Source organism: Poeciliopsis prolifica, unplaced genomic scaffold (assembly GCF_027474105.1).
Source record: "Poeciliopsis prolifica strain line A6 unplaced genomic scaffold, Auburn_PproV2 SCAFFOLD049, whole genome shotgun sequence".
In the NCBI taxonomy this organism is placed as follows: domain Eukaryota; kingdom Metazoa; phylum Chordata; class Actinopteri; order Cyprinodontiformes; family Poeciliidae; genus Poeciliopsis; species Poeciliopsis prolifica.
In genome coordinates this window covers 2,516,020-2,543,941 of record NW_026562424.1, presented here as the reverse complement: position 1 = coordinate 2,543,941, position 27,922 = coordinate 2,516,020, and the positions used below count along the sequence as shown (strand labels likewise).

Sequence of the window (27,922 nt, the reverse complement as noted above, 5' to 3'; positions counted from 1 at the left end):
TGTGCTTTAATGATTAGGCGTGTTCCTATCAGCAGCAGCAGATACGTCTCATTATTCACAGTCTGCTCCATGACTGTTATGCAAACCAAAGCATGGAAAGTAGAGCTGGAGAGGAAACCCTGCAGGGAGAAGTTATCTGTCAGCCAACCTGAGAGGACAAAGTCATTTCTCTGACTCTTAGAAAGAATGGGTGTTATTGACGATGTTAAGGACACGCTGTCCAAGGCGGTGTTCAATCCGTCCAGCTTGCTGACCGGCCGAGGCGGGCTCCACATGGCTCAGATCGTTCTGTGTCTGGTCACCTTTGTCCTGGGTTTGTTGAGAGGAGGGAGCAGCCATACGTACTGGATCTACGCCATGTTCACCTGGGCCTTCTGCCCCATCATGACCCTCATCATCACCGTCATCGAGCTGTTTGGGCTCCATATAATCCTTAACCTGTTCTGCATGGACTGGGACGACTTCACCACAGGGATGGCCATGTCCTCCTCTCTCATGACCGTCTCCGTCGCCATAACTTACGCCAACTTCTACGCCTGCCTGAAATGCCTCTACGGCTGGATAGTGAGCGTGTTCGCCTTCCTGTGTGGCTTCCTCTACATGCTGGAAGTGGTGAAGGACAAGTTCCTGGACAAGAAGAAAGGGAGCTACCTGGCAGCTCTTCCCGGGTTCTGGAAGGTTCTGGAGGCCTTCGTGAGCTGCATGATTTTTGTGTCTCTCACCGGTTACAGAGACAAGCCGGCGCTGATCTTCTGCGTCATCGCGTACATCATCCCTTTCCCCATCCTGCCTCTCATCATAGCCACCAACATCCTAAAAAAGCTGAAGAACTGTTTGCCCTTTAACCTGGACCGGTTCGTCTTTGTTTTCCTGGTGATCTCAGTTGTGCTGTACATATTCACAGCCATCATGTGGCCCATTTTCATGTTCAGACACAATCCGCGTCCCAGCGACTGCCCCCCCAGCTTCTGTATTTGGGCCATTCAGTTCATGGTTGCATTTTTTACTTATGTGAATCTCATCCTTTTTACGGTGGACCTGATTTTTACGCTTCTCGGCATCTGTGGCTTTAAGCGAACATAAACATTACGACTTTTGATAGTATGGCAAGAAATTTGACTTGAATATACAGAAAAGCTCCACTGATATTTTTAACGATATTTCTAAAGATGCTGTGTTGTAACTCCAGTATAAAGTGAGGTGAAAGCTGCATGTCTCTGTCCTTTGATCTGAACATGTGACTTATCACACTGTAAAACATTTATTTTGAGCTGCATTTAGTTGTGTCTACTATCTTCTGCTTTTTAAGTCAAATAAATTTTGCGAGTTTTAGATTTTGAACCTAAATGTTTGAGTTATGTTAATCTTTTATTAATTTTGTCAGAGTTGAATAAAGTAGAGTTTTTTTAAAAAAAAACTGAAATTTGAAACAAGTATCAAAATTATTCTACAGTAAAACAAAAAGTAGTTATTTAAACCTGATATTGTGGTTAAATATAATAATAGAAAAGTGGCTTAAAAGAAAAACTGAAGACATCGGTGGAAAGGAAACAACAGCAGAAAAATTTAAGCGATCAGAGGAATCAGAGTGTTCATGTGTCGTTCATTGATGATTGATTCTTTTGAACAGTTCTATGACGTGAACTGTAGGATTCACGGTTCTGTTATTTTTAACTTTGCTTTCTAATGCTGCTCTGGTTGCACCTCAACAGTTTTTATTTTGTTATTTAACAAAACATTATAGAATTTAATTAGTTAAATACAATAGATAAATACATAGGTGTTTATTTTTTATATACAGTATAACATTACAGAAGATAATTTTTGTTTCTGCCTAACATTTAGGAAAAATAAGCCTAAATGTTATAAATGCACTTGGTAGCTGCTTCTTTTATTTCCATGTGTTTGACATTATTGGAAAGCTTAATATATGAAAATAACTCAAAATGCCCAGAGATGAATTGCTCATGATAACAAGTGACTTAAGAGGCTAATATTTTCATTTCAGGTTGTATCATATATTGAGATGATTTGAAGTTAGGTGAGTGTTTGTGAAACAGGTAAAGTGATCTTCAGTTTGAGAAACTAGTTGTTCATTTTACTTTGTTCCAACTGCAGTTCTGGTCAGTTTGATCATTTCCATGTGCACACACTGGGACTGACTCACACATTTGAATACAAAGCAGATCTCACTGCTGGAGTTTTATTACGACGGCAGAAACGGTTCATCCTCCAGTTCTGGAGTGAACGCAGCTTCTTCCTCAGAAGAACCTGGAAACCCGAACCGGGCAGCATGTGTGGCCCGTTCTCCAGCTTCCAGGGGATTATTCGCCTGGTGGAGATGATATCCAGCGCTCTGGCTCTGGCCGTCGTCCTGTTCAGAGGCAGGATGGTCGTCCCCTGGGGCGTTTGCTGTGAGTTCGTCTGGGTGTTGTGCATCGTCGTCCCCTTGGTGCTGCTCCTGGTGGAGAGCAGAGGTTGGCACATCCTGCTGGCGGCCTTCCTCCCCAACTGGGCCGACCTGACCCTGGGCCTGACAGCTGTGTGCTGCATCTGCGTGGTCTCCGCCACGCTGGCCTTCGCCGCCGTTTTCGTCTGCCTCACCTGCATCGCAAACGTCCTGTGCTTCGTCTTCTCGCTGCTCGCCACGGCGAGCTTTCTGGTGGACGTCGTCAAGCAGAAGACGGCGTTCGGCAGCGGCTACATGTCCAGCCTGAGAGGAACTCTCCGCATATTGGAGGCATTCGTCGGCTGCATGATCCTCACCGCTGCCGTCGACCATTTTGTGAGAGGCGAATGGTTCTACAAACCTTTCGGGATGACGCTGTGCGCCGTCATCTTTGGAGTTTGCCTCCTGGTCACGGCGGCCATCATCGTCCTCAACCTGCTGAAGCTTCTGCAGTGTCTGCTGGTGTTCAGGCTGAACCTGGTGGAGTTGGTGTTCAACATGGTGGCGGTGATGCTGTACCTGCTTGCTGTCATCCTCTGGACCGTGTTTGGCTACAGACGCTACAGGCACAACCCTTACACCTGCACCAAATGTTCCTACTCAGACATGAACGCCGTCACGGCAGGAAGCGTTTTGAACCTCATTCTTTACAGTGTAGACCTGCTTCTATCCATCAGGTCACTGTAGAAAAGTCCAGATGTAACTTCATTATCCGAATAAAAATGAAAACAGCTGTGAAGTTTGAGGTTTGTCTTCGTTTACTGGAGCTGAAAACATCCGCTGATATTTGGCATAATTTTATATGACTGTCAAGTAATTTTGGTGCAAATATCTTAGTACACTTGAAATAAGACAAAGCAAACATTTAAGTAACCTTTTTCAGATGGATGTGGAGGCTTATTTTAAGTAAATAATCCTTAATGCAGATGAGAAAGTTCTAGTTCCACTGGCAGATTATTTCACTTATAACAAAATGTTTTTCCCGTGCCATTTGTGAAATAATCTGTCAATGGAACAATTTTTTTAAAATCAATAATAAAGAATTATTAACCAAGATCCTATATCTCACTGATATTTGATTTGATTGTTTGTGCACTACAAACCAGACTGAAAATACTTGGTAAGATTTTGTGTTTTTGCAGTGAACTCTGCTGTATTTCACAGACTCATTATATCCAAATCTTACTGAGAATCATTTGAATGCAATAAAACTGACATAATAAATGCAAACTTCTTGATTCCTGGAGCTCCTGGTTTAAAAGTTATAAACCCTCCAAGTGTTTCTGTTATTAAAAGCTTGGTCATAATTAGAACATCATAACTCTTTAGTTATAAAAATGAAATGACAAACATTTTCCACTGGCGCCCCCTTCAGGTCGACTCTGGCTCCTCCAGCTCTGCCGTTTCCAGTAAACCTTGAAAGCTGAAGTAGTGCGAGTTGCAGAAGACAGGAGGCTTGTTGGGTGTTGAACCGACAACCTCTGGCTTCAGAGAGGCAAACGGGTTGGCTCCACTTCCCTTCACGTCCACCTCCAGCTCCAGCAGGATTTGCAGAGCGTAGGTCATATCTGTCTCCCTGCAGAGGACAGACAGCATCTGGGACAAAAATCCTGCTCTGGAGAAATAATCGGTATTTTTGTTGCCTTAAGAATCTGCAAATGCTTTTTATTTTTATTTTATCTTTGCATCTATTTTATTGTATTTAGAATAAGATTATTTGTCATGTCAACTTTTTATGCTTTGCGGAGGAATTTTATGTAGAAATCTTTGTTTTTGTATCAAAATAAAGATTCTACAGGAAACAGAACTGCATATAATGTGAATTTTGGCCGCCCAAAATTGTTCAGAGGGCCACAAATGGCCCCCGGACCACACTTTGGACACCCCTGAATTAAATCATTATTGGACTAAAACTGCATTTTTATTTGTTTAGTAAAACTTTTGTCATTTCTAATGTTCATCTACAAAGTTTAGAGCAACTGAATGTGGCAAGTAAACAAAAAAGTTCTAGTTTTATTACATATTTATTTAGCTGCATCTAATTTCTCTATTTCTGGAGGAAATTTTGGTGTTTATGTCTGCAAAAGAGTGAAACTTACGTGAGCGTGGTGAACATGGAGGGAATCTCATAATCGCGGAGGAGCAGAAGAGTTGGGAGCCAGCCCTGGTCCAAACCCTGACTGGCATCCAAACCTGGGAGGAATCAAAGAAAAAGGCTTTAAAATACGTCGTCACAACCTGCAGCTTCCTGCGGCTCCCTGCAGCTTCCTGCAACTTCCTACAGCTTCCTACAGCTTCCTGCAGCTTCCTGCATCTTCCTACAGCTTCCTACAGCTTCCTACAGCTTCCTGCAGCTTCCTGCAGCTTCCTGCAACTTCCTGCAGCTTCCTGCAGCTTCCTGCGGCTTCCTGCAGCTTCCTGCAGCTTCCTGCAGCTTCCTGCAGCTTCCTCCGGCTCCCCACAGATTAAGATTAAGTGGTTAATCTTGATAAGTTTATTATCGTTCTGATCCTGATGACTCTGTGGTTCTGACCTGGATTGAAACCAACCACCAGGTCCGGTTTGGCTGCCTCCTCTTTCTCCACCAGCTCCTCCCAGAAGTCGTGGTAGAGGCCCCTGTAGGCGCTGACGTAGACCCGCTGCTTGGGACCGAAGGCTCGAAGAGGAGGCCTCAGGATGGGGCCGTCCACCACCTCGGGCCCCACCAGGACCACCTCGATGCCCTGGTGTCCAGGGAACACGTGGTTCAGCTCGTCGTAGTCGCTCAGCTTGGCCCCCAGCGTCTCTGCGGGCCCCGCCCCCACCAGGTGGACGGTGAGGGGCCGGGAGGCTGGGCTGAGGCCAAACAGCCTGAGGCCCAGGGCCACGGTCAGGGGCCTCGAGAAGAACTCACTGCACACCCTCCAGAGCGACTGCTTCAGATCATCGTCAGCGGGTCGGGGCCGGCCAGCGTCGGCCCATAAATCCTTCAGGTTGGCTCCACCGACGACGGCGTCGAGGCGGGCAGAGAGATTGCCCTGCATGGAGAGCCAGTCGTCCCAGGTCTTCACCTCTGACCCCGGCTTTGACCACTTCTCTGTGGGGAACGGAAGGTCGCCTGGTGGACAAGAGGAGAACCACCATGAGGTCAGCATGGACCCGGAGAAAAACAGAGAACCAGACAAATTCTGCAAAACGTCTCAGAAATATTCTACAAAAAACATAAAAAATCACAAATTTTCTAGAAAAAACTGAGAAAAGGTTAGGTTATCGGATATTTTCTTTTTTTTTTTTTTTTTTTTAATTTCAAGCTTCAAAAGTAAAAAAGGGCTGGAAAATTTTTGATAAAACGTCAGATTAATCTCAGAATTTTTTTTTAGAAAAATGTTCACAGCAGCCAATTTCCAGTAAGCTTCTTTACATCGAAGCGCTACATAAGTCAGACAAAGCAAAGGACAAGCGTCTGGTTTTTACAAGCTTAGTTAACTGGAAGAGATGGTTTCCAGTTATTACCTTTGAACAGAAGCCATTCAACAACTCTGTCAATTGCAGCTAAACGCAGCTGTGGGCAGAACTTCTTGTGTTTGGACCAATCCTCCTTCTGACAGCCTTTACAGCAGTAATAAACATTTAGACACCTGGACAGGGAATGGACAAAAGGACATAAAGACGCAGCTCAGAGAATTATAATACCATCAAATAAATGTATCACAAAGATTTATAACACATTCAGTGAAGTAGTTCAGGGATTTATTTCTTCCTCATATTCCCCACGTGATTTCTGAAGTGTTTACAATAACATACCTAAATTAAAGTTATTGAAACTCTGGATTATAACTGGGTGATACAGATAACACTCCACCAGACCTTTAAGTATCACAAGAGCTTAAACTTTAGCAGGAAATCAGGAAACAACATGAAATGATTTGGGGGTTTTTTCATTCCTTGGTTGAATTTTTTTTTTTATTACACCGTAAATAAATTTCAACACTTAAAGCTTAAAGCAACAAATAAAGCTTACACTCTGTTTCAAGAGTATAAGCTTTATACCACAGATCCTCCTGTGGACATTATTTGTCCAGAAATTGATAAATAATTGAGAACTAAAAAATCCAAAATATATACCAAGATATATTAAACTCAAATGTAAAGATTTTGGCAGCAATGTACATAAGCACATCGAAGGAAAGTTGAGTGGAAGGAAAAACTATTGAAGTACTACTATGAAGTAAAGCTATTTCAAGAGTTTGAGCATCGAGATCCATGAAATACTGGAGGAATCCCATAGTATGTACTGAATCAATAAAATACATTTGATTTTTTTAATTGAATTACCAATAATGTGATTGTAATCTGACGTTCTCATTCACTGAGACAGATTTCCTCGTTTGTTCAGGTAACGGCCATAATCTGGGTCCTCTTCTCATTTTACCTGGCACAGCGCTTCAAACTCTGAGACTCTGAAAGTTGTTCAGGTCGTTTCTCACAGAACGCACAGATTTTAAAAGATTCCTCCATTTTCTCAAACATTTCCTTCTGCGAGTGGAAGGCCAGAGGTTTAGCTGGGGCCAGCTGGACGGTGCTGCGGAAAACAAAAACAAAAAGTCAGAGAATAAAGAAACACTCCAAAAAAAATAACAAACTGTTGAATACATCAAGACACGGCTTTAAAACTTCCCAGTCATCAATGGTGTGTGAATATTTAGGGCCTAAAGATTTCTGCCAAAAATATCTCAGAAAACTTTTTAGATTGATCTCAGAAATTTCCTGAAAAAAAAAAGAAAAATTTCTGAGCTTGAAAAGTCAAAACTTCTAGTCAAAACTAGAAAAAAAACTGTTTTTGACATCAATCTCAGAAAACAAAAAGAAAAAAAAAATCTGAAAATGTTCGATTAATTACGCAAATTTTCTAGGAAAAAAACCCAAAAACATTTCTGAGTTAGAAAACTTTAAATTTTGCAAGGAAAAATGTATAAATCCTTAAAGTCAGCTCAGAAATTCTCCAGAAAGAAAATTGAACATTTGAGTTTCAAAAGTCAAAAACTTACTAAAAAAAAAAAACAGAATTGTTGAGATTAATCTCAAAAATCTTCTACAAAAAACTAGAAAATTTATTAACTTAAAAAATTTAAAATTAGCTTGAAAAGAACATTTTAAAAATTCAAGAAATATGTGAGATAAATCAAGAAAATATCTGACTTTCAAAAGTATAAAATTTGCTAAAAAAAAAAAGCTCAGAAATTTTGAGATTAATCTGAGAAATTTTGTAGAAAAAGCTCATAGATATCCCGTTGCTTTTTAAATGCTAAGGTTTAGAGTCACAATCTGAATATCAAGTGAACTCTGCTGCAGGGTTTTCAGCGATCTACCACGACCTGCACTTCACATTTAAATGTTGCTCCATGAAATCAGTCATTTTAATGTCAAAGCAAACATGGAGCAGAGGAAGTAAATGGCTGAATTGCTCTGCTTACCTCTGAGTCTCCGTCATTCTGAAGCTGCTAATGGTGTAAAACAGACGCTGCTCAGCTGCTTCTCCTGCTGGGCTTGATATCTGAGCAGCCTGCAGATTTAACACCTGCTCCAGGCTTCTGGAAACGTCTGACAACCCCAGAGCGTTCCAGACTGCATGAGAACAAAAAACCCTCCGTCTGACAGAGAGGAGGAAGAGATGAGCACAACCAGCTCACTTCTTTATCTGACAGAAAACCTGCACTGTGTTATTACCATTAAACAACAACAACCTTCATGTGTGTCATAATAAACACATTGCAGAGGTCATAAGTTTCAAACCAGATCTCTGAACTTTTCCTGCCTCTACTCTCTCTCTCCACAAGAGGTCAGTATCGCTCAGTTAAATAAAAATGTTTTTTTATACCAAAATGTTCTGCAGTTTAAAACAGAACAGAAACAAAAGCAACAACCAACTTAGATGATGTCAATATCAATTGAATCTCACAGAAAAACTCACTTCACGCAAAAAATAAAATAAAATAAAGACAACATCCAGTTTTATTATTCCCCGCAATAATAAAAGCACACTGAGAATAAAAAATAAAATCCTCTGCAAGATTTCAAAGAATACAAAAAGCACTAAAGAAAAGAAATTAAATTCTGCTTTGTGTGTGTTTATTTTCCACTTTTCACATTTCATTTAAAACACTTGAAATGTAATTTGGCTGGAAGAGTGTAGTTACATCTGCAATTAATTAACAGCGAATTAAACAGTCAGCTGCTGCATTTGTGGAGATTAACAAACCAGTAATTTGATTCTTTCAGATGAAGGTATATTAATGTACAACAGCTCCATTTTCACGCAGCTGTTGAAAAATCTGTAATTGTGAATCACAGGGAGCCATGAAGTAATGACAGAAATAATTCATGATTAATGTGAAGCAATGAGCTGTTTATCCAGCAGCTGCATTACCGCAGGCCGCCAGCAGAGGGGGAACTGCTGCTCACGTCATCAAGAAAAATCAGCTGTTAGAGATTTTTACTGTCCCTTTTTAATTAAAGCATCATGAGGAGAAAAGTCAGGTTCACTTTGGCTCTTGGAGACAATGTCTCCCAGAAAATACTCAGAAAAAAACCATGATATTATATTATTATGAGAAAAGTCTTAGGTGTACAACAATAAAGTCATAGTAATGTCAAAGATTTTTGAGAATAAAGTCAAAATAATAAGAGAATAAAGTCATAAAATTGCAAAAAATTAAGTCATAACATTATGGAAATAAAGTTACATATGATAATGTGAGATTAAAGTGATAATATAAGAATAAAGTCATGTAAGAATAAAGTTAAAATAATGTAAAAGTAAAGTCAGAGTATTTTGAGAATAAAACCATAATATTGTTAAAATGAAGTCATAAAATTACAGGAATAAAGTCATAATATTAGAAGAATAAACCCCCACAAATTGAATTTATGATATCATGTGAATAAAATCAGAATAAAGTAACAATATTTTGAGAATAAAGTCATAATATTACAAGGATAAAGTCGCACAATGACTCATACAATAGTAATGAGTGTTATGAAAATAAAGTCATAATTTCTTAGTGTGGCCCTCAGACCTCATCATTAAGTGACCCCTGGAGGTCATCCTGAGGCAGGAGGCCCTGGAAGCAGACCCAGTGGGAGTTGCAGTAGACCGGCGGTTTGTTAGGACAGGTCTGGACCTGCTCCGGTTTCTGGGAGCTGAACGGACTGGGCCCGCTGCCTCGGATGTGCATCTCCAGCTCCAGCAGGATCTGCAGGGAATACTGGAGCTCCAGGTCACTGCAAAACAAAAGATCCCCTGAAAACAGGCGCTTGACTCAGTTGGGTACAGATCAGCTGCTTTAGAGAAGGAAATCAAAATCTCGCCACTTAAAACGTTTTTGTCTGGCATTCTTTCTTAAATTATGGAAAAAGATACAGAGAGAGACAGGATTTACCTGAACATACCCAGCCAGCACGCATGAGTGGGCCCCACTTGTGTTTGATGTGGGCTACATGGGTAATGAGTGGGCATGGGTTTTATCTGGGCGAACTGCATGGGACACATATGGTTAACCTAAAATGAGACCCATATGGGCTGGCCCATATGGGCTAAATGCATGGGCCCTATTCAGCAACTAGGTGGGCTATCTGGGAATGGGATAGTACTGGGCAACAGTATATGGGGCCCATGTGGTTTCAGTATCATGGGCCCAACATGGGAAGCCCATGTGGGCTGACCACATTGAACCCACATGACATCAGCATGGGCTGACCATATATGGGTTAGACCTGGGTGTGGATATGTGGGCCCCAGTCCTTTTTTAAGTGGGCTATCTGGGAATGGGATAGTACTGGGCAACAGTATATGGGGCCCATGTGGTTTCAGTACCATGGGCCCAACATGGGAAGCCCATGTGGGCTGACCACATTGAACCCACATGACATCAGCATGGGCTGACCATATATGGGTTAGACCTGGGTGTGGATATGTGGGCCCCAGTCCTTTTTTAAGTGGGCTATCTGGGAATGGGATAGTACTGGGCAACAGTATGTGGGGCCCATGTGGTTCTAGTATCATGGGCCCAACATGGGAAGCCCATGTGGGCTGACCACATTGAACCCACATGACATCAGCATGGGCTGACCATATATGGGTTAGACCTGGGTGTGGATATGTGGGCCCCAGTCCTTTTTTAAGTGGGCTATCTGGGAATGGGATAGTACTGGGCAACAGTATGTGGGGCCCATGTGGTTCTAGTATCATGGGCCCAACATGGGAAGCCCATGTGGGCTGACCACATTGAACCCACATGACATCAGCATGGGCTGACCATATATGGGTTAGACCTGGGTGTGGATATGTGGGCCCCAGTCCTTTTTTAAGTGGGCTATCTGGGAATGGGATAGTACTGGGCAACAGTATGTGGGGCCCATGTGGTTCTAGTATCATGGGCCCAACATGGGAAGCCCATGTGGGCTGACCACATTGAACCCACATGACATCAACATGGGCTGACCATATATGGGTTAGACCTGGGTGTGGATATGTGGGCCCCAGTCCTTTTTTAAGTGGGCTATCTGGGAATGGGATAGTACTGGGCAACAGTATATGGGGGCCATGTGGTTTCAGTATCATGGGCCCAACATGGGAAGCCCATGTGGGCAGACCACATTGAACCCACATGACATCAGCATGGGCTGACCATATATGGGTTAGACCTGGGTGTGGATATGTGGGCCCCAGTCCTTTTTTAAGTGGGCTATCTGGGAAGGATAGTACTGGGCAACAGTATGTGGGGCCCATGTGGTTCTAGTATCATGGGCCCAACATGGGAAGCCCATGTGGGCTGACCACATTGAACCCACATGACATCAACATGGGCTGACCATATATGGGTTAGACCTGGGTGTGGATATGTGGGCCCCAGTCCTTTTTTAAGTGGGCTATCTGGGAATGGGATAGTACTGGGCAACAGTATATGGGGCCCATGTGGTTTCAGTATCATGGGCCCAACATGGGAAGCCCATGTGGGCAGACCACATTGAACCCACATGACATCAGCATGGGCTGACCATCTATGGGTTAGACCTGGGTGTGGATATGTAGGCCCCAGTCCTTTTTTAAGTGGGCTAACTGGGAATGGGATAGAACTGGGCAAAACTATGTGGGGCCCATGTGGTTTCAGTATCATGGGCCCAACATGGGGAGACCATGTGGGCTGACCACACTGAACCCACATGACATCAGCATGGGCTGACCATATATGGGTTAGACCTGGGTGTGGATATGTAGGCCCCAGTCCTTTTTTAAGTGGGCTATCTGGGAATGGGATAGTACTGGGCAACAGTATATGGGGCCCATGTGGTTTCAGTATCATGGGCCCAACATGGGAAGCCCATGTGGGCAGACCACATTGAACCCACATGACATCAGCATGCGCTGACCATATATGGGTTAGACCTGGGTGTGGATATGTAGGCCCCAGTCCTTTTTTAAGTGGGCTAACTGGGAATGGGATAGAACTGGGCAAAACTATGTGGGGCCCATGTGGTTTCAGTATCATGGGCCCAACATGGGGAGACCATGTGGGCTGACCACACTGAACCCACATGACATCAGCATGGGCTGACCATATATGGGTTAGACCTGGGTGTGGATATGTAGGCCCCAGTCCTTTTTTAAGTGGGCTATCTGGGAATGGGATAGTACTGGGCAACAGTATATGGGGCCCATGTGGTTTCAGTATCATGGGCCCAACATGGGAAGCCCATGTGGGCAGACCACATTGAACCCACATGACATCAGCATGCGCTGACCATATATGGGTTAGACCTGGGTGTGGATATGTGGGCCCCAGTCCTTTTTTAAGTGGGCTATCTGGGAATGGGATAGTACTGGGCAACAGTATATGGGGCCCATGTGGTTTCAGTATCATGGGCCCAACATGGGGAGACCATGTGGGCTGACCACACTGAACCCACATGACATCAGCATGGGCTGACCATATATGGGTTAGACCTGGGTGTGGATATGTAGGCCCCAGTCCTTTTTTAAGTGGGCTATCTGGGAATGGGATAGTACTGGGCAACAGTATATGGGGCCCATGTGGTTTCAGTATCATGGGCCCAACATGGGAAGCCCATGTGGGCAGACCACATTGAACCCACATGACATCAGCATGCGCTGACCATATATGGGTTAGACCTGGGTGTGGATATGTAGGCCTCAGTCCTTTTTTAAGTGGGCTAACTGGGAATGGGATAGAACTGGGCAAAACTATGTGGGGCCCATGTGGTTTCAGTATCATGGGCCCAACATGGGGAGACCATGTGGGCTGACCACACTGAACCCACATGACATCAGCATGGGCTGACCATATATGGGTTAGACCTGGGTGTGGATATGTAGGCCCCAGTCCTTTTTTAAGTGGGCTATCTGGGAATGGGATAGTACTGGGCAACAGTATATGGGGCCCATGTGGTTTCAGTATCATGGGCCCAACATGGGAAGCCCATGTGGGCAGACCACATTGAACCCACATGACATCAGCATGCGCTGACCATATATGGGTTAGACCTGGGTGTGGATATGTGGGCCCCAGTCCTTTTTTAAGTGGGCTATCTGGGAATGGGATAGTACTGGGCAAAACTATGTGGGGCCCATGTGGTTTCAGTATCATGGGCCCAACATGGGGAGACCATGTGGGCAGACCACACTGAACCCACATGACATCAGCATGGGCTGACCATATATGGGTTAGACCTGGGTGTGGATATGTAGGCCCCAGTCCTTTTTTAAGTGGGCTAACTGGGAATGGGATAGAACTGGGCAAAACTATGTGGGGCCCATGTGGTTTCAGTATCATGGGCCCAACATGGGGAGACCATGTGGGCAGACCACACTGAACCCACATGACATCAGCATGGGCTCATGTCATGGGCCCAACATGGGGAGACCATGTGGGCTGACCACACTGAACCCACTGTGGGTTCAGTGTGGTCAGTACATATCCACGCCCAGGTTGGACCTGGGTGTGGATATGTAGACCCCAGTCCTTTTTTAAGTGGGCTAAATGAGACAAAATTGTAGAACAATGTACAGGGGTTGGACAATGAAACTGAAACACCTCTCATTTTAGTGTGGGAGGTTTCATGCCTGAATTGGACTAGCCTGGTGGCCAATCTTCATGAATTGCACATTGCAACAGTAAGAGCAGAGTGTGAAGGTCCAATTAGCAGGGTAAGAGCACAGTTTTGCTCAAAATATTGCAATGCACATAACATTATTTGGGACATACTGGAGTTCAAAAGAGGGCAAATTGTTCACCAAGACAGCAAGTCTTTGTGATTATCAAGAGCCACAGTATCCAGGGTAATGTCAGCATACCACCAAGAATGACGAACCACATCTAACAGGATTAACTGTGGATGCAAGATGAAGCTGTCTTAAAGAGATGTTTGGGTGCTAACCTGGATTGTATCCCAAAAAAATAAAACCACGGTGCCCAAATCACGGTAGAATTAAATGTGCACCTCAACTCTCCTGTTTCCACCAAAACTGTCCGTCGGGAGCTCCACATGGTCAATATACACAGCCGGGCTGCTATAGCCAAACTTTTGGTCACTCGTATCAATGCCAAACGTCGGTTTCAATGGTGCAAGGAGCGAAAATCTTGTGCTGTGGACAATGTGAAACATGTATTGTTCTCTGATGAGTCTACCTTTACTGTTTTCCCCACATCCGGGAGAGTTACGGTGTGGAGAAGCCCCAAAGATGCATTCCAGCCAGAGTGTTGTATGCCAGAGTGAAGCATGGGGGTGGATCATTGATGGTGTGGGCTGCCATATCATGGCATTCCCTTGGCCCCATACTTGTCCAAGACGAATTGATGCTGTATTGGCCTCAAAAGGAGGCCCTACACCACGCTAATAAGTTATTGTGGTCTAAAACCAGGTGTTTCAGTTTCATTGTCCAACCCCTGTAGTTAACCTGTCACTTTCAAAATTTTGACTGTATGTCAAAGCAAAAGCTGCAAGAGCAAGATTCTCAAAACTTGGAAAGAATTACCCGAGATGTCAGCTTTATAGTCTTTGCCAAGGCAATTGTTACTCAGCTGGCCTCTAATGGAGTTGATGTAAGGTAAATTGTAGAATTTAATTTTTTCCTTGTAGGAAACCTCGACGATAGTAAAGGTTGGTGACCTTGACCATTGTCGAGGTCTCCAGGACGAAGGTGACCTCGTCTTGGAGATCACCCAAGGATATATTTTGCTGATAGAACAGAACATCCATGTCTTCCTAATGTTTGAACCTAAAACATGTTCACTGTGTGATATCTATGCCTGGCTCATTTACAAACACTAGGCTTCCAGAGGACCAGGATATTAAAACATTAAAAATAATTCTACAATGCTTTATTTTTTTAAACCAGTTCAGTATTGCTCTAGCCACACTTTGAACCCTTAACATTTTTTCATGTTATTATTTTATGCTAGAACAGTCCAGTCCAGTCTCCAAGCCAGTACGCATGAGTGGGCCCCCCTTGGGTTTGTAGTAGGCCATATGGGTAATGAGTGGTCATGGGTTTTATCTGGGCAAACCTCATGGGACACATATGGTTAACTAAAATGGGACCCCTATGGGCTGGCCCATTTGGGCTAAATGTATGGGCCCTATTCAGCAACAATGTGGGCTAACTGGAAATGGGACAGAAATGGGCAACACTATTTGGGGCCCATGTGGTTTCAGTATCATGGGCCCCACATGAGAAGCCCAATGTGGGCTGTCCACATTAAACTAACATGACATGAGCATGGGCTAACCATACATGGGTTGGACCTGGGCAGGAAAATGTAGCCCCTAGTACTTTTTTTCATGGTCTAAATGGGACAAAATTGTAGAACATTTTAATCGACAATGTGGTTACCCTGTCACTTTCAAACTTTTCACTGTATGTCAAAGCAAAAGCCAGTTCAGTATTGCTCTTGCTACACTTTGAACCCCTAACTTTTTTTTCATTTTATTATTGCAGTCTGAATGTCTTAAAACATTTTTTGAAATAATCTGTTTGAAATATATACGTAAACTCATATTCTGGTGCTTACTCAAAATTAAGCACAGAGTGGTCATGGTTGAGCTTTAGTCCTTGTTTTATTTTTAATAATAATAACTTTTTATTTTATTTTTATTATTTTTTTATCAATTGGATGTTTAGACATCCATAGAGTTTACTGCAGCCTGTTCGCAGCAAGATTTAAATTTTTATTTGGACAAATAGTTCAGATCAGACCATTGTGAAAAATATCACAAAATGTTTAGAAAATAAACAAAACTCATTAGCAAGTGAAAGACAAGAGTAAAATTTTGAGCATCTGTTTTTTCATATATTTGCAAACATTTTCCAAGTCATCAGTATAAATAAAAATAAAAATAAAAAAACGTAACATTTCTGTTAATGATTTATTTGGTTCCAATTACCTTTTGTTCATTGTTTGCTCTGAGGCACCGTTGCCAATAAAGGTTGGTGAATTGAAGTACCGGTAGGCACTTTACACATCCACTGAAGAAAATAGTTCCAAAACATATTTGAATAAGGAGGACAACGAAATGTATTTATTTACATTGAGAACTTTTGCTACATCGGTTTTACATTTGTTAAACCGATGTAGCACTCTCAAAAATTAATCTTGTGTTTCTTGGAAAACGTAAAATGACCCGCGGATGGATATGCGGTTTCAAAATCAAGCCTGTTCTCTTCATCAGTCCGTTGGCGCGGAGTCTGCCTGTTGGCTGATCTACGAAAGAATCTGTAAGTACATTTCTTCTGTTTTACCTAGTACCAAATTTTAGGGAGAGATTTTAAATCGCTTGTTAAAAAAATTGTTGCTCGTAACAAATCGGACGACAGTATCCCAAAAGAGACTTAATTGTTATTGTTATTTTTGCTTTTCTTTAGGGTGATACTTTTTCTGATATTGCTAACACACACAGCTACACACAATAAGCAGATTTTAGTGCAGACCGATTTCAAACGCAGCGTTGTGGGCCAAACCATTTTCAAATACCGCCGCCATTCTATTTGTTGAGCTGCCATTGGTTCATTTGAGCGCCAACGAGGCAGAATGAAATCGGTTCACTGAAGAATCTATGTTGCTAGCAGAGGTTGTTACAAAGTGTCTGGACACAATAAAACCATTTGTATGATTTAAAAAGAGTAACTATTGTGCTTTCATTCTATGTACTTGGGCTTTTAATAATCTTTCTCACAGTCACATCAGCATGCATGGGTGGGTCTCATGTATGGATTCAGGCTGGTTTGGCTGGGACCCATGCAAGATTATTATTGTCGTTTTTTTCAATAAAACTGCATTGAATCGTTTAGCTTTGGGCTATATAGGTAATGATAAGAGGGCATGGGTTTTATCTGGGCCAACTGCGTGAGGCTCAAAAGGTTAACCGAAATGGGACTCATATTGTTGGCTCAATTGGGTTAAATGTATGGGCCCAATTCAGCATTAACGTGGGCTAACCGGGCATGGGACAGAAATGGGAACACTATATGGGGCCCATGTGGTTTCAGTATATTGGGCCTAAAAGGTTTTTTGTAAATAGGATGAAGGCATTGTAGTTCATATTTTTAAATTCTTTTTTTAATTGTTGTGTGACACTTTAAAGCGTTTTGTTATGTCATAGTTTATTTCAATCTGCCGCTATTGTGTTGGTCTAGAGTAGTCATCAGTGTCAGGGTTCCTGTGTGTGTATGTGAGTGTCGCATCTTATTTCAGCGAGGATCTTTGTGAGGAGCCCGTGGAGCTTGGCACAGGTGGAGGAGCAGCAGAATCTTCAGTCTACGCTAGATTGACTGAAGATTCTACTGGTGTATGCTAGATGGTTGCATACACCGGTAGTCACTCTGGCCTCTCCTGTTGTGAACAGTTTTCTGAGAACGTTTCTGTGTCTACTAGAAGTCACCTGGTCTCTGTGTTTGTTCGATCCTAGGGGTTTTGTCGCCTCATTCGAGAACTCACCAGTGAATACCTGCCTGCTCGCTCCGCCGATTCCACTGCCTCCACTCCACCCTTCGAGCTTCCAGCTCTCTTCCATTCCCACCTCGCATTTACCTTCGGAACCGCTGCACACCCTCTCTCAGGAACCTGGCATCTCACACCCACGCCTCGAAAGACCCGCACCGAAGTAAGCCTGTTCCTGTTTCCCCTCCGATCACTCATTCTAAGCCCGTCATAACTAAGTTCTCGTTTCAGGCCAACCTGGTCGAGTGGTCCTCACCCTTCCGCTGATGTCCGGGAAATAGATTTTATTTTGTCCTGTTGTAAATAAATCACTCACTCATCCCTATCCAACGTGTGGTTACTGCATGTGGGTCCGTAAATTGAAACCCATCATGTCAATCAGTGGCCAAGCCTGAAACAAATATTGAAAGATGAAGAAATTCTTTTTGATATTTTTGCAATATTTAGCTAGCAGTTATGTGAAATGTACTTATATTTAATTGTAGCTCTAATTTTTTTATATGTGCAATGTTTTAGGCTTTATTAGTTACATTTATAGTGATTTTCTAAACTTCTCTTAAGAGTAATACTACTGTCTTAGTCCTGTCACGTTAACAAAGAAATTAGGATAATTGCAAAACTGTTCAGTGTTTACAATATAAGGCTTCAGTAGTTAATCTATACAAAGGCTGTTTTGCCTTAATTTTTTTATTTTTTGAAAAGTCTAAATGTTATATTGCACTAATAAAATATATATTTTTGCAGGCTTCAAGAGGATCAGCGTGTGAAGATCACTTTATAATGATTTGAAAAAGGTAGATTAATATGTTAGTGAAATTAAGCACATAAGAGTGATATAATGACAAACTGATGAACAAAAACAAAATGTTGTCCTGTTATTGTCATTGTACTTAAGGTTGCCATGGCTACAGAAATTGGAGGAGCATCCTTAGATGACACAATACAACCAGCTGTGCGATTCCTCATGTCCCATGAACTGGAAGTCCAGTTCAACCTTTTTGGCCAACATTGGAAACAAGCTCTTGGACCTGCGTCTCTTTGATGTTTTGTATGGTAAATATCAGTTTTTATTGTCAGAGTAACTTTTTTTTTTCACTTTTCTTTCTTAAACATATGTTAATTTATTTTGGTTGTTTTATGCTTTTGTTTGTTATTTTTAGTAATGTTTTTAGGTTAAAAATTGAGTCTTCAATTTTTGGTTTTATTTGAACAGTATTCTTTCACTGTTGTTAAGAACTTAAAAATTTGAAGGTAATATTGTTTGCATTTCAAACAATATTAAAATAACCACAAAACCACGATAGAACCTAGTAGTTGATTTATATAGATGGATATATTTTAAATTTACAGTAAGAATATAGTTTCTGTACATAATAATGATGACTCAAGAGTCCTTTTGATTATGGCATATCTCTGCAAGCATTTTTGCCCCATGAAGGGGGAGATGCAAATCTCATGAATGTTACATTGTGCTAAAATGAAACACTAATACAATTTCTACCTTTGCTTGTTATTTCAGGGGACTTAAAAGAAATTATCCATCTACAGAATCACACAAGCATACAGCAAAGACTCTCGAAGTGGTTTACTGGAGCCCGAGTGGAAGTGGAAATAGACTAGAGAGACTGCCAGTTCAAACTCAGGTTGGGGAGGTCTTTCAAGATGGACAGTTTCAGTAAAGTATGAGAGATTTCAAATTTAAGCATGCATATGGCATGTAGGTTATCTTTAAAAATGTTTAACAAAAATGTATTGTGAAAGATCTATATAGGTGTGTATATTCACATTGTGTGTATCAATGTGAATATACGTGTATAAAGTTATATAGATAGTATTTAGATGTATACATTTATAGACCTGTAGGAAAATATGTAGGTGTCTTTATTTGTGTGCATCTATAGATATATATTTATAGATCTGTTTATAAGTTTGTTATAGTAAACTAGCTTCTGTTATTTTCAAAGATGTCGTGAATAATTGCAGATTTTTTTTGTGGCACCATTCCCTGAGTATTAATGAAGTTCTAATAATTGCTGTAGTGAGGTAAAAAATAACTCCTGACAATATTTTAAATTACTAAATAAAAGCCTTGAGCAAAATAAATTTTTCATCTTTTTTTTTTTTTTTTTTTTTTTTTTTATTTGAACACGTTTTAAGCTAGACTTTGGATTGTTGATCAAGATTGCATATCTATGAATGTAATTCACATCCAGGTTAGATGAGAATTGTTCCTACAGGATTAAGGCATCTGGGTCCCGCTGAAAACCCAGTCAGCACCCATTGAAATCAACCTGGGCAAACCCATGTGGGGCCACCATGGAAACCGTGGACAAACCCACTTGGTACCCATATTCTAGCCCAGTTCAGACCCAATTGGGACCCACGTAAATATTCTTGACAGCACCCTAGTGGGCCACAGATGGGCCTCATGTGAGTTAACCATGTGGGACCCACTGAAAACCCAGTCAGCACCCATTAAAATCTACTTGGGCAAACCCATGTGGGGCCACCATGGAAACCGTGGACAAACCCACTTGGTACCCATATTCTAGCCCAGTTCAGACCCAATTGGGACCCAGGTAAATATTCCTGACAGCACCCTAGTGGGCCACAGATGGGCCTCATGTGAGTTAACCACATGGGCCCCACTGAAAACCCAGTTAGCACCCATAAAAATTTACTTGGGCAAACCCATGTGGGGCCACCATGGAAACCGTGGACAAACCCACTTGGTACCCATATTCTAGCCCAGTTCAGACCCAATTGGGACCCACGTAAATATTCTTGACAGCACCCTAGTGGGCCACAGATGGGCCTCATGTGAGTTAACCATGTGGGACCCACTGAAAACCCAGTTAGCACCCATTAAAATCTACTTGGGCAAACCCATGTGGGGCCACCATGGAAACCGTGGACAAACCCTTTTGGGACCCATATTGCCTGCCCACTTATATCCCATATGGGGCCCACCTAGGTGTGCTGGCTGGGTAGTGAAGAAAGACGGGATGCTGTAGTCTCTGAGCAGCAAGAGGGAGGGCAGCCAGCCCTGCACCAAACCCTGGTTGGCATGAAAACCTGAAGTAAAAATGAAAATGAACAAAAATAATAATAAAAATTATGAATTTATAAGTCACATCTCTTACGTATAAATATCAAAATCAGTATCTTTCAATATAAAAGTCATGAAACTGCAGGTGTGTGTCTGTGTCTGGTGAATTTCTACTTGGATACTTAGAATAAAATTATTAAAATAAAACTAAAAAGTAAACGCAAAAAAGACATTTCTGAAAGTAATTCTTTAAAATCATGTAAATGTAATTGATTCACAGTTACAAACATCCATCAGCTTTTATTGCCCTCTGAAGAAATGCAGCACTTCCAAGCAGAAAGAACCAATAAGAGCCAGGAGGCGGGTCTTAGCGCTGTCTATCAATCTCATGTAGGAGCTGCTAAATGTGCTAATAGCGAGAAACAACTTATTATATGAAAACCATTTGTCTGTCATCATCAGTGGCTAAATAGCCTGCGGGGAATGACCAACAGCACAAGGAGAGTGATTGGCAGCGCTAAGACCCGCCTCCTGGCTCTGATTGGTTGTTTATAGCTGGCACTTGGTGAAGGCAGAGGAGTTTGATTTTTTTTTTTTTTTTTTTACAGATTATCTATCTCATACCAAACTGACACAACATGGAGACAGCTTCAAGAAATATTTAAAAATATTTTTTTAAATAAATATTTGCTACTTTAGCTTTAATGCAAAACAAATTGAAGCTAAAGTAACTAATTATTTTGGGATTACTTTCCCCAAAATAATCTGTGGATCTCCTTTTTAGGTTTTCTCAGAACTAGACCTATCACAATAATCAGTAAATCAATTAATTGCATAATATATTAAAACAAACTCAATAATTGTGGTGATGGCTCCGGTTTGGTGATTTGGTCTCAACGAGCTCTTATTTTGAAGGACAGCTTTGTTTACAGAGACTCCATGATTCATTTTATTCAATGTTTATGTTTTTTTTTTTAATTAATTCAGAATATTTAAAAAGTCTTCCAGTTCCAATGCTAAATGTTCATCAGCATTTAAAGTTTATCGATCTGTGTTCTTGTTAGAAAATGATCTCAAAACAACAATATTATCATTTATCCTGATAACTTCTGGGACAATTCATCCAGAAAAATGTATGGAGACGGGTCTAAATATTCAGGACACGTTTACCAAGTCCACAAAGACATAAAAACATCCGAAAGACGGTTCGCTGTGGCAGAAATGCTACGTTCACGATGGGTCGGGTTTATAATCCTGTGGGATAATAACAGACAGATGTCAAGTCCTCCAGAATCTGGTTTATACCGGCTGCATGTTTTTCAAGCCTCAGGATGCAGAGCGATAAAAACTTTGCCCTTCAACCAGATTACCGAACTCCAGGGCCGCAAATCCGTCAGCTTAAACGTCCTTCTTAGAGACAAACAACAAATGAACAACAGATTCCACAACAGAGAGAAATAAAGTCTTGTGTTACTGTGTTGTCAAGGAGAGAGGAGCATGTATGGAGGGAGGCGAGGAGCCGGGACTGAAACACAGATGGCATCACAGGCCAGGGGATTTGGACGTGAATAATGCACAGCGAGGTATTACGATGCCAGAGGCTACACTTCTAGTCATTGTGAAAAATTAAACAGCGATTAAGTGTTTAGAGGTTTAGATATCAGGGAGATAAGGTGACAAAGAGACGCTCTTAGTGATTGGGAACGTCGCCTGGCGCCTCTGTGAGTTTCGGCCATATGGTTGATGGCAAGCCTGGTAATAATAACAGATTTTTCTTTTGTTTTGTGGAGAATAAAGAGCATTTTATGTGTCACTGAGGCTCTGTGAAGGCAAAACGACACAACTAGTATCCAGTTTTCCTCAAAAAGATTAGTTTTTCTTCACAACCCTTCAGAGCCACAACATGAAAAAATTAATAAATACTTTTTATCACAATGAAGTCAAAATAATATGAGAATAAAGTAATAAAATCATGAGAATAAAGTCAGAAAATTACAACAGTAAAGTCGGAATCTTATGAGATTAAAATGAAAATACTAAAGTCGTAATATTTTGAAAATGAATAAAAGTAGAATATAGTCATAATATAATAATAAAGTTGTGAGAATAAATTCAATAATTTGAGAATAAAGTTACAAAATCATGAGAATAAATAATAATATTACAAAAACAAAGTCTTATGAGAATGAAATTGAAATATGCAAGAATAAAGTCATAATATTTCAATTAAAAACAGTTGTAATATTTAGACTTTATTCTTGTTGGAGATTATTCTTGTAGGATTATGAGGATGAATTTGCCAGTCCATCCGCCTGACCTGGTCAAACATGACCTTTGAACCTGATAAGCCAAAACAGTAAATGAATTGAACTCATAGCCTTTTCCAGTCATTTTGACCCCTCAAAGCACTTTACACTGGAGTCACATTCACACATATAGGCAACTTGGGGTTAAGTCCAGCCCTGCCTAGACATGTAGCAGGAGGACGCTGGAATCGAACCGACAACCTTCCGATCACAAGACGATTACCAACACAGCCACAGTCGCCCCCAAAACCCTCCCATAACTGAAGGGCCATTTATTTTATAGGACTGCCAGCCGAACTCTTCCCCAGCTGCTGCCATAAATCACCTGAATCCCCTCTAAGAGCCCGGCGCCAACGAATAGGTCACATCCAGTTCGCTAAACGTTTTTCAATGCTTCTGTTTACTTCAAGTAAAGAATTATGCATGTAGGACCAAAGGGAAATCAAGATGGCCGACTGTTTCTAACCAGAATTCTAGTCTTCCATCTAACTTTACAGACTGATTTAAAACTGTTGGGTCTGACGTCTTTCTCAGACTCTGTCGAGTTCTTGGAAAGGTTCTCAACACATAGTTATGGACAGAAAGTCCTGGTATGAAACCTCACAGTTGCATCTTGCTGGCAAGATCATCTATGGTGTAACCAGCACTACTCCGGTTTCTTGTTATGGAGATGACCTGAATCAAAACACAAATCTCTTACTTTACGGACTCAGCTCTGATATTCATCCTGGCAGATGGATACAAGTGGTAGAAATTTTACTCTGAAGGTGTTTTCACTCGATTAAAGTTGCAACATTTGTTAAATTTTCAGCTGCTAAGTTTCACTTTCATGTTCCACTTTAAAAAACAGTTCCCCCCTTCACCTGTGGTGGCGCTGCACCAAGAACTACTGAAGGAAACAACCCAAAAACCTCTGAAGAAGACACTGAGCACAAGGTCCTTCTTCACAAAACGCAAATAAAAATGGAAAGGCGTCAGATTTTAGTGGCTGAAGGATTTCTTGTTTGTTCTTGGCTGAAGACCAGGAGCCATTTCTCTTTCTGGCTTTGCAGATACAGAAATGGCTATTCTGGTGTTTGCTTTAGTTGTAGTTACCCAGAATGCCCTGCACTAGTATAGTTCCTACTTTTGGAGCAGTTTCCAGTTCACATATTCACTGTAACCACAGCAGAGTTCACTTCAACCAAACAGAGACCGATGTTTTAAGGTAGCGCAAAGGTTTTTAGAGTGTAATTGTGCATTCACTCCTCTGCAAATGAACCAGACTTTCTAGGCAACCAAACCAGAGTTTGATTAAATAGGGCTAAACAGGACTGGTATGAGAGTAGAGGTGCTCCTAATTATACAGAAAAGACTCAGCTGAGATGGCTCCTGTGTCTCCCTTGGGGATTGTCTGGGTACATCTTACTGGGAGAAAACAGCAAGGCAGACTCAGAACTTTCTGAAAGAACTGTTTATCCATTATGGCTTGGGAACACTTTTGGGATTCCCCAGAATAAGAGTGTGTCACCAGGCTCTCGGTTACTAGCCAGGCCTCCCAAACCTTATCTCAGATTGTTAAGACATTAATAACAACTCCAACAAACACCCTTTTTGTGTTACGTAGGTAAATTTAAGTGCATACCTGGGTGGAATCCGACTACAACGTCTGGCCTGGCAACTTCCCCTTTCTCCACCACATCCTCCCAGAACTGATGGTAGAGGCCCTTGTAGGCACTGATGTACACCTTGTGCTTGGGGCCAAATGCTCTGAGCGGAGGTCTCACGATGCGGCCGTCCACCACCTCAGGGCCGACCATCACTATCTCAATGCCCTGGTGTCCAGGAAACATGTGGCTCAGCTCGTCATAGTCAGTCAGCCTGGCTCCCATAGTCTCACTGTGAGAGGCCCCTACGATGTGAACGGTGAGAGGCTTCAGATACGGGTCCAGCCCAAACTGTTGAATCGCCCTTCCAACGGTCAGAACCCGAGATAGGAATTCGCTCTGAATCCTCCACAAGGACTGTCTCAGGTCGCCATCGTCCGGTCGGGCCCTGCCGGCGTTCTGCCACAGAGTTGCCATGTTGGCGCTGGATAGGATTCTGTCCAGACTTTGGGTGAGCCCCTCCTGCATGGGAAGCCAGTCGTCCCAACCCTTCACATCTGCAGGTCCTTTGGACCATTTCTCAGTTGGGAATGGAAGATCTCCTGGAAAGAAAAGACAGGATGGTTTATGAAAGGTTTTGTGGTCTGAGTTGGGAGGTTTAGTGACTTGGTGTGAAGTAGCAGAATAAAGACCTTGATCTGGGTGTGTGTGGCATGCCGTGTTCAAAAACAAAAGTTTTGCAGATCTCAGCTATTCGGGAGGATCCACTGCACAAAAATATTTACAAATGATTTAAAATGTTACTGTTTTCAATAAAGTTGTTACCAGTGAACATCAGCCACTCCACCAAGCGGTCAATGGCCACCAATCGCAGGATTTTGCAGACCTTCTTGTGATGAGGCCAGTCCTTTTTCTGACAGTCCTTTGTGCAGTAGTACACATTCAAACACCTGAGAGGAAGGATGCAATGAAACAACAAAAACTAGGAAACACTCCTAACTTCTCCTAGAGATTTTTAAAGTTGTATAATTGCACATCTGACGGCAGCCATTTTGACGTGTGTAAACGTTGGGTGGCCAGCAGAAGCATATTTGGCTCTAAAACAGGCAGAATTGAGACTGAAATCTGTTTATCAAAGAATGATTTTATCGACCAGTTTAAGGAAGAACATCTTCTTTCTCATATTCGTCTTTGTGGATAGTGACTAGTTACATTTACTCACATTTACTTGAGTAAGTGTTTTGAAAGAATAACTTCTAGAAGTATTTTTGCTACACTGTACTATTTACATCAACTTGAGTAACTTTATTTTGAAGTATCTTTTCTCTTACTTGAATATCATTTCTGGATTTTCTCCCCACTGAATGAAAAACAAACATGTTTTAAACAGAAATTCACCAGACACAGACCTGCAGTTTTGTTAATGTCTCATAAGTTTTTTTATTCAAAGAAACCAATTTGGATTTGTTTTGTTGTTGTTGTTTTTTATTTTCTGTCATTTTCATCCTTAAAATACCAAAATTTCCACTTAACTTTATAATTTGGTTTGTCTGATGGTGTAATTTTTAAATATTAAATGAATGATAATTTGACCAGACGTTCAGAACTAGAGTCAACGTATTACAGAATACGTTTTTATACGCTAAAGTAATTTCTTGGACGGCTCCTTTTCACTGTTACTTGAGTAAGAATATGTTGCAGTGACTTTCTGGTTTCTCTGCCCGCCTCTCTTTGTTGCTGAAGGATGATGAAGGGAACGGAAAAGAAACGCTGTTGCTGACTGAAAGCCTGTTTAGTCACTTTCTTGGTTCTAAATATAGAAAAAAAGAATCAGAGACATGAACTGCTGGCTTGTGGGTCACAGGTCTCACTGACGGCTCCACAGAGCAGCTTTCATAGTTCCTCCCATAGATGCTTCTCTAAATGGCTTCAGCTGACATTAAGTAGCCGGAACTCGACTATATATCAGACAGAAATAAGAAACAATCGCCCTGAGGCACTGACAGACAGTCGTCCATTATGTCTACTTGCTGTTCTTTCTACCTTCACCCAAATGATTTGATATTTAAAATGCATTCAGCTCCTCTGAGTGCAGAATGGCAGAGAGATGAATCAGTCCGGGAACTTTGCTATATTTGCACCTGGCCACTGTCCACCTCTGCAGTGTTCGCTGGCTTATCATTGTGTGGCTGATGCAACGGCAGCTGGTCATACTTCACACATGACAGCTATTGGGCTGCAACACAACAACATCCTTCCCTGCGATGACATTCAGGGCTTTGCACTCACTTCCCACAGCGCTTCAGGGTCTGTCCCTCGGCGAGACGCTCCGGGAGTTTGTTGCAGCTGGCGCAGAACTTGAAGGTTTCCTCCATCTTCTGGAACATCTCCTTGTAGTTGCGGAACCGGAGTCCTTTAGTCTTTCCCTGCACAGCAGCTCTGAAGAAAATCAGACAATTATCATCTCCTACACTGCAAAAAAATAAATAAAACAAAACTCAATTATACCAAGTTTTTGACTAGCTATCAGTGCAAATATCTTAGTACACTTGAAACCAGATAAAACTAACTTACTAGAAACTCTTCAGCAAAACACAGCGCCAGTGGAGCTGCAACTTTTTCACCAATATGAAAGAATTATTTACTTAAAACAAGCTCCTATCTCTTGCTGGAAAGCTACTTGTGAGTTCGTTTTGTCTGATCTCAAGTGTACTAACATATTTACAGTGAAACATTTAGTAAAATGTTGTGTTTTTGCAGCGACTATAGTTTTAAATATTGTTCTTTTTGGTAATTCTTGATGATTTCACCAAATCTTAATGTTTCTCTGGATTTCTTGGATGGACGACCTCTGCCACGGACACACACGCAGTGACTGCATGTCAAAAAATATCACTGGAAAGTGAAATATTTTAAGTGTGCTAAGATATTAGCAGGAGAAACTGGACCAAAAATACTTGGTGAGATTTTGTGTTTTGCAGCGTGATGTACCTGTATTCTCCGTAGTCCTTCATGCTGAGCTGCTTGAGAATCACTTTAGAGAGTCCAGGAACGTTGGAGTCGAGTGAATAGAAGCCTGACTGGTCAGAGAAGACGCTGTCTGTCCCAGGAGAGAAGGACGGTGGGAGCGCTGGGCTCTGGGATGCCATGCTGGGTCCACTGGGGATGAAAATGATCAAAACATTGATTCAAGTTTTATTTTTAGGATTACTGACAGTGCTTTACATTGATCTGACTCTTGTGTTATTAAGGCAAATGTTTATTTTAGTGCAGCTGACAGGATGATGTCCTGATCACACTAAATGTTTCTGAGCTGAATTCATTGAGATGTTTAATAAAATTCATCATCAGATCAGAAATTTGGTTCCTGCAATTTGAAACAAAAAATGTAATTATTCTATAGTAAAATAAGTTATTTTAACTTGATGTTGTGGTTGAAATAATAGAGAAATCAGAAGAGATATTATTACATATTGTGATTTAATTTGGTTAAAATGGCAGCATTAAGTTAAAACTCACAATTTAAGATTAATGAACTT

At 41.6% G+C, this 27,922-nt stretch overlaps 3 protein-coding genes and 1 long non-coding RNA gene across 7 annotated transcripts in view; 3 read left to right on the top strand and 1 right to left on the bottom strand.

Annotated features, from left to right (window-relative positions):
- The first annotated feature begins 25 nt into the window (after positions 1 to 25).
- On the top strand, positions 26 to 1,083 carry LOC129377758 (myeloid-associated differentiation marker-like protein 2). The gene has a single exon (XM_055057900.1). The coding sequence runs from the start codon at positions 187 to 189 to the stop codon at positions 1,081 to 1,083; it is 897 nt and encodes a 298-aa protein (XP_054913875.1). The 5' UTR covers positions 26 to 186.
- Positions 282 to 27,922, bottom strand: part of LOC129377754 (putative protein MSS51 homolog, mitochondrial) — a 29,712-nt gene continuing 2,071 nt past the window's right edge. The window contains exons 2-14 of one of the 3 annotated variants that reach the window (XM_055057895.1): positions 27,375 to 27,542; positions 26,673 to 26,822; positions 25,209 to 25,333; positions 24,422 to 24,985; positions 20,413 to 20,517; positions 9,505 to 9,709; positions 7,903 to 8,079; positions 6,861 to 7,010; positions 5,942 to 6,066; positions 4,983 to 5,546; positions 4,549 to 4,642; positions 3,801 to 4,025; positions 282 to 3,130 (exon numbers count right to left, since the gene is read on the bottom strand). In XM_055057895.1, the coding sequence (XP_054913870.1) occupies positions 3,821 to 4,025; positions 4,549 to 4,642; positions 4,983 to 5,546; positions 5,942 to 6,066; positions 6,861 to 7,010; positions 7,903 to 8,079; positions 9,505 to 9,709; positions 20,413 to 20,517; positions 24,422 to 24,985; positions 25,209 to 25,333; positions 26,673 to 26,822; positions 27,375 to 27,542 (2,632 nt within the window). In that variant the 3' untranslated portion in view covers positions 282 to 3,130; positions 3,801 to 3,820. Of the gene's footprint in view, positions 3,131 to 3,184; positions 4,026 to 4,548; positions 4,643 to 4,982; positions 5,547 to 5,941; positions 6,067 to 6,860; positions 7,011 to 7,902; positions 8,080 to 9,504; positions 9,710 to 20,412; positions 20,518 to 24,421; positions 24,986 to 25,208; positions 25,334 to 26,672; positions 26,823 to 27,374; positions 27,543 to 27,922 lie in introns of those variants that run through there. The other 2 variants (XM_055057894.1, XM_055057896.1) reach the window with 2 other exon arrangements.
- LOC129377759 (myeloid-associated differentiation marker-like protein 2) lies at positions 2,294 to 3,136 on the top strand. Its single transcript, XM_055057901.1, has one exon. It carries the CDS (start codon positions 2,294 to 2,296, stop codon positions 3,134 to 3,136), a length of 843 nt encoding a protein of 280 aa, XP_054913876.1.
- On the top strand, positions 15,963 to 19,439 carry LOC129377760 (uncharacterized). Of its 2 annotated transcripts, XR_008607970.1 has the most exons (5): positions 15,963 to 16,220; positions 17,197 to 17,605; positions 18,187 to 18,236; positions 18,338 to 18,495; positions 18,962 to 19,439. It is a non-coding gene; the product is annotated as an uncharacterized LOC129377760 (long non-coding RNA). The 2 variants fall into 2 exon arrangements; XR_008607969.1 differs by having other exon boundaries at positions 15,963 to 17,605.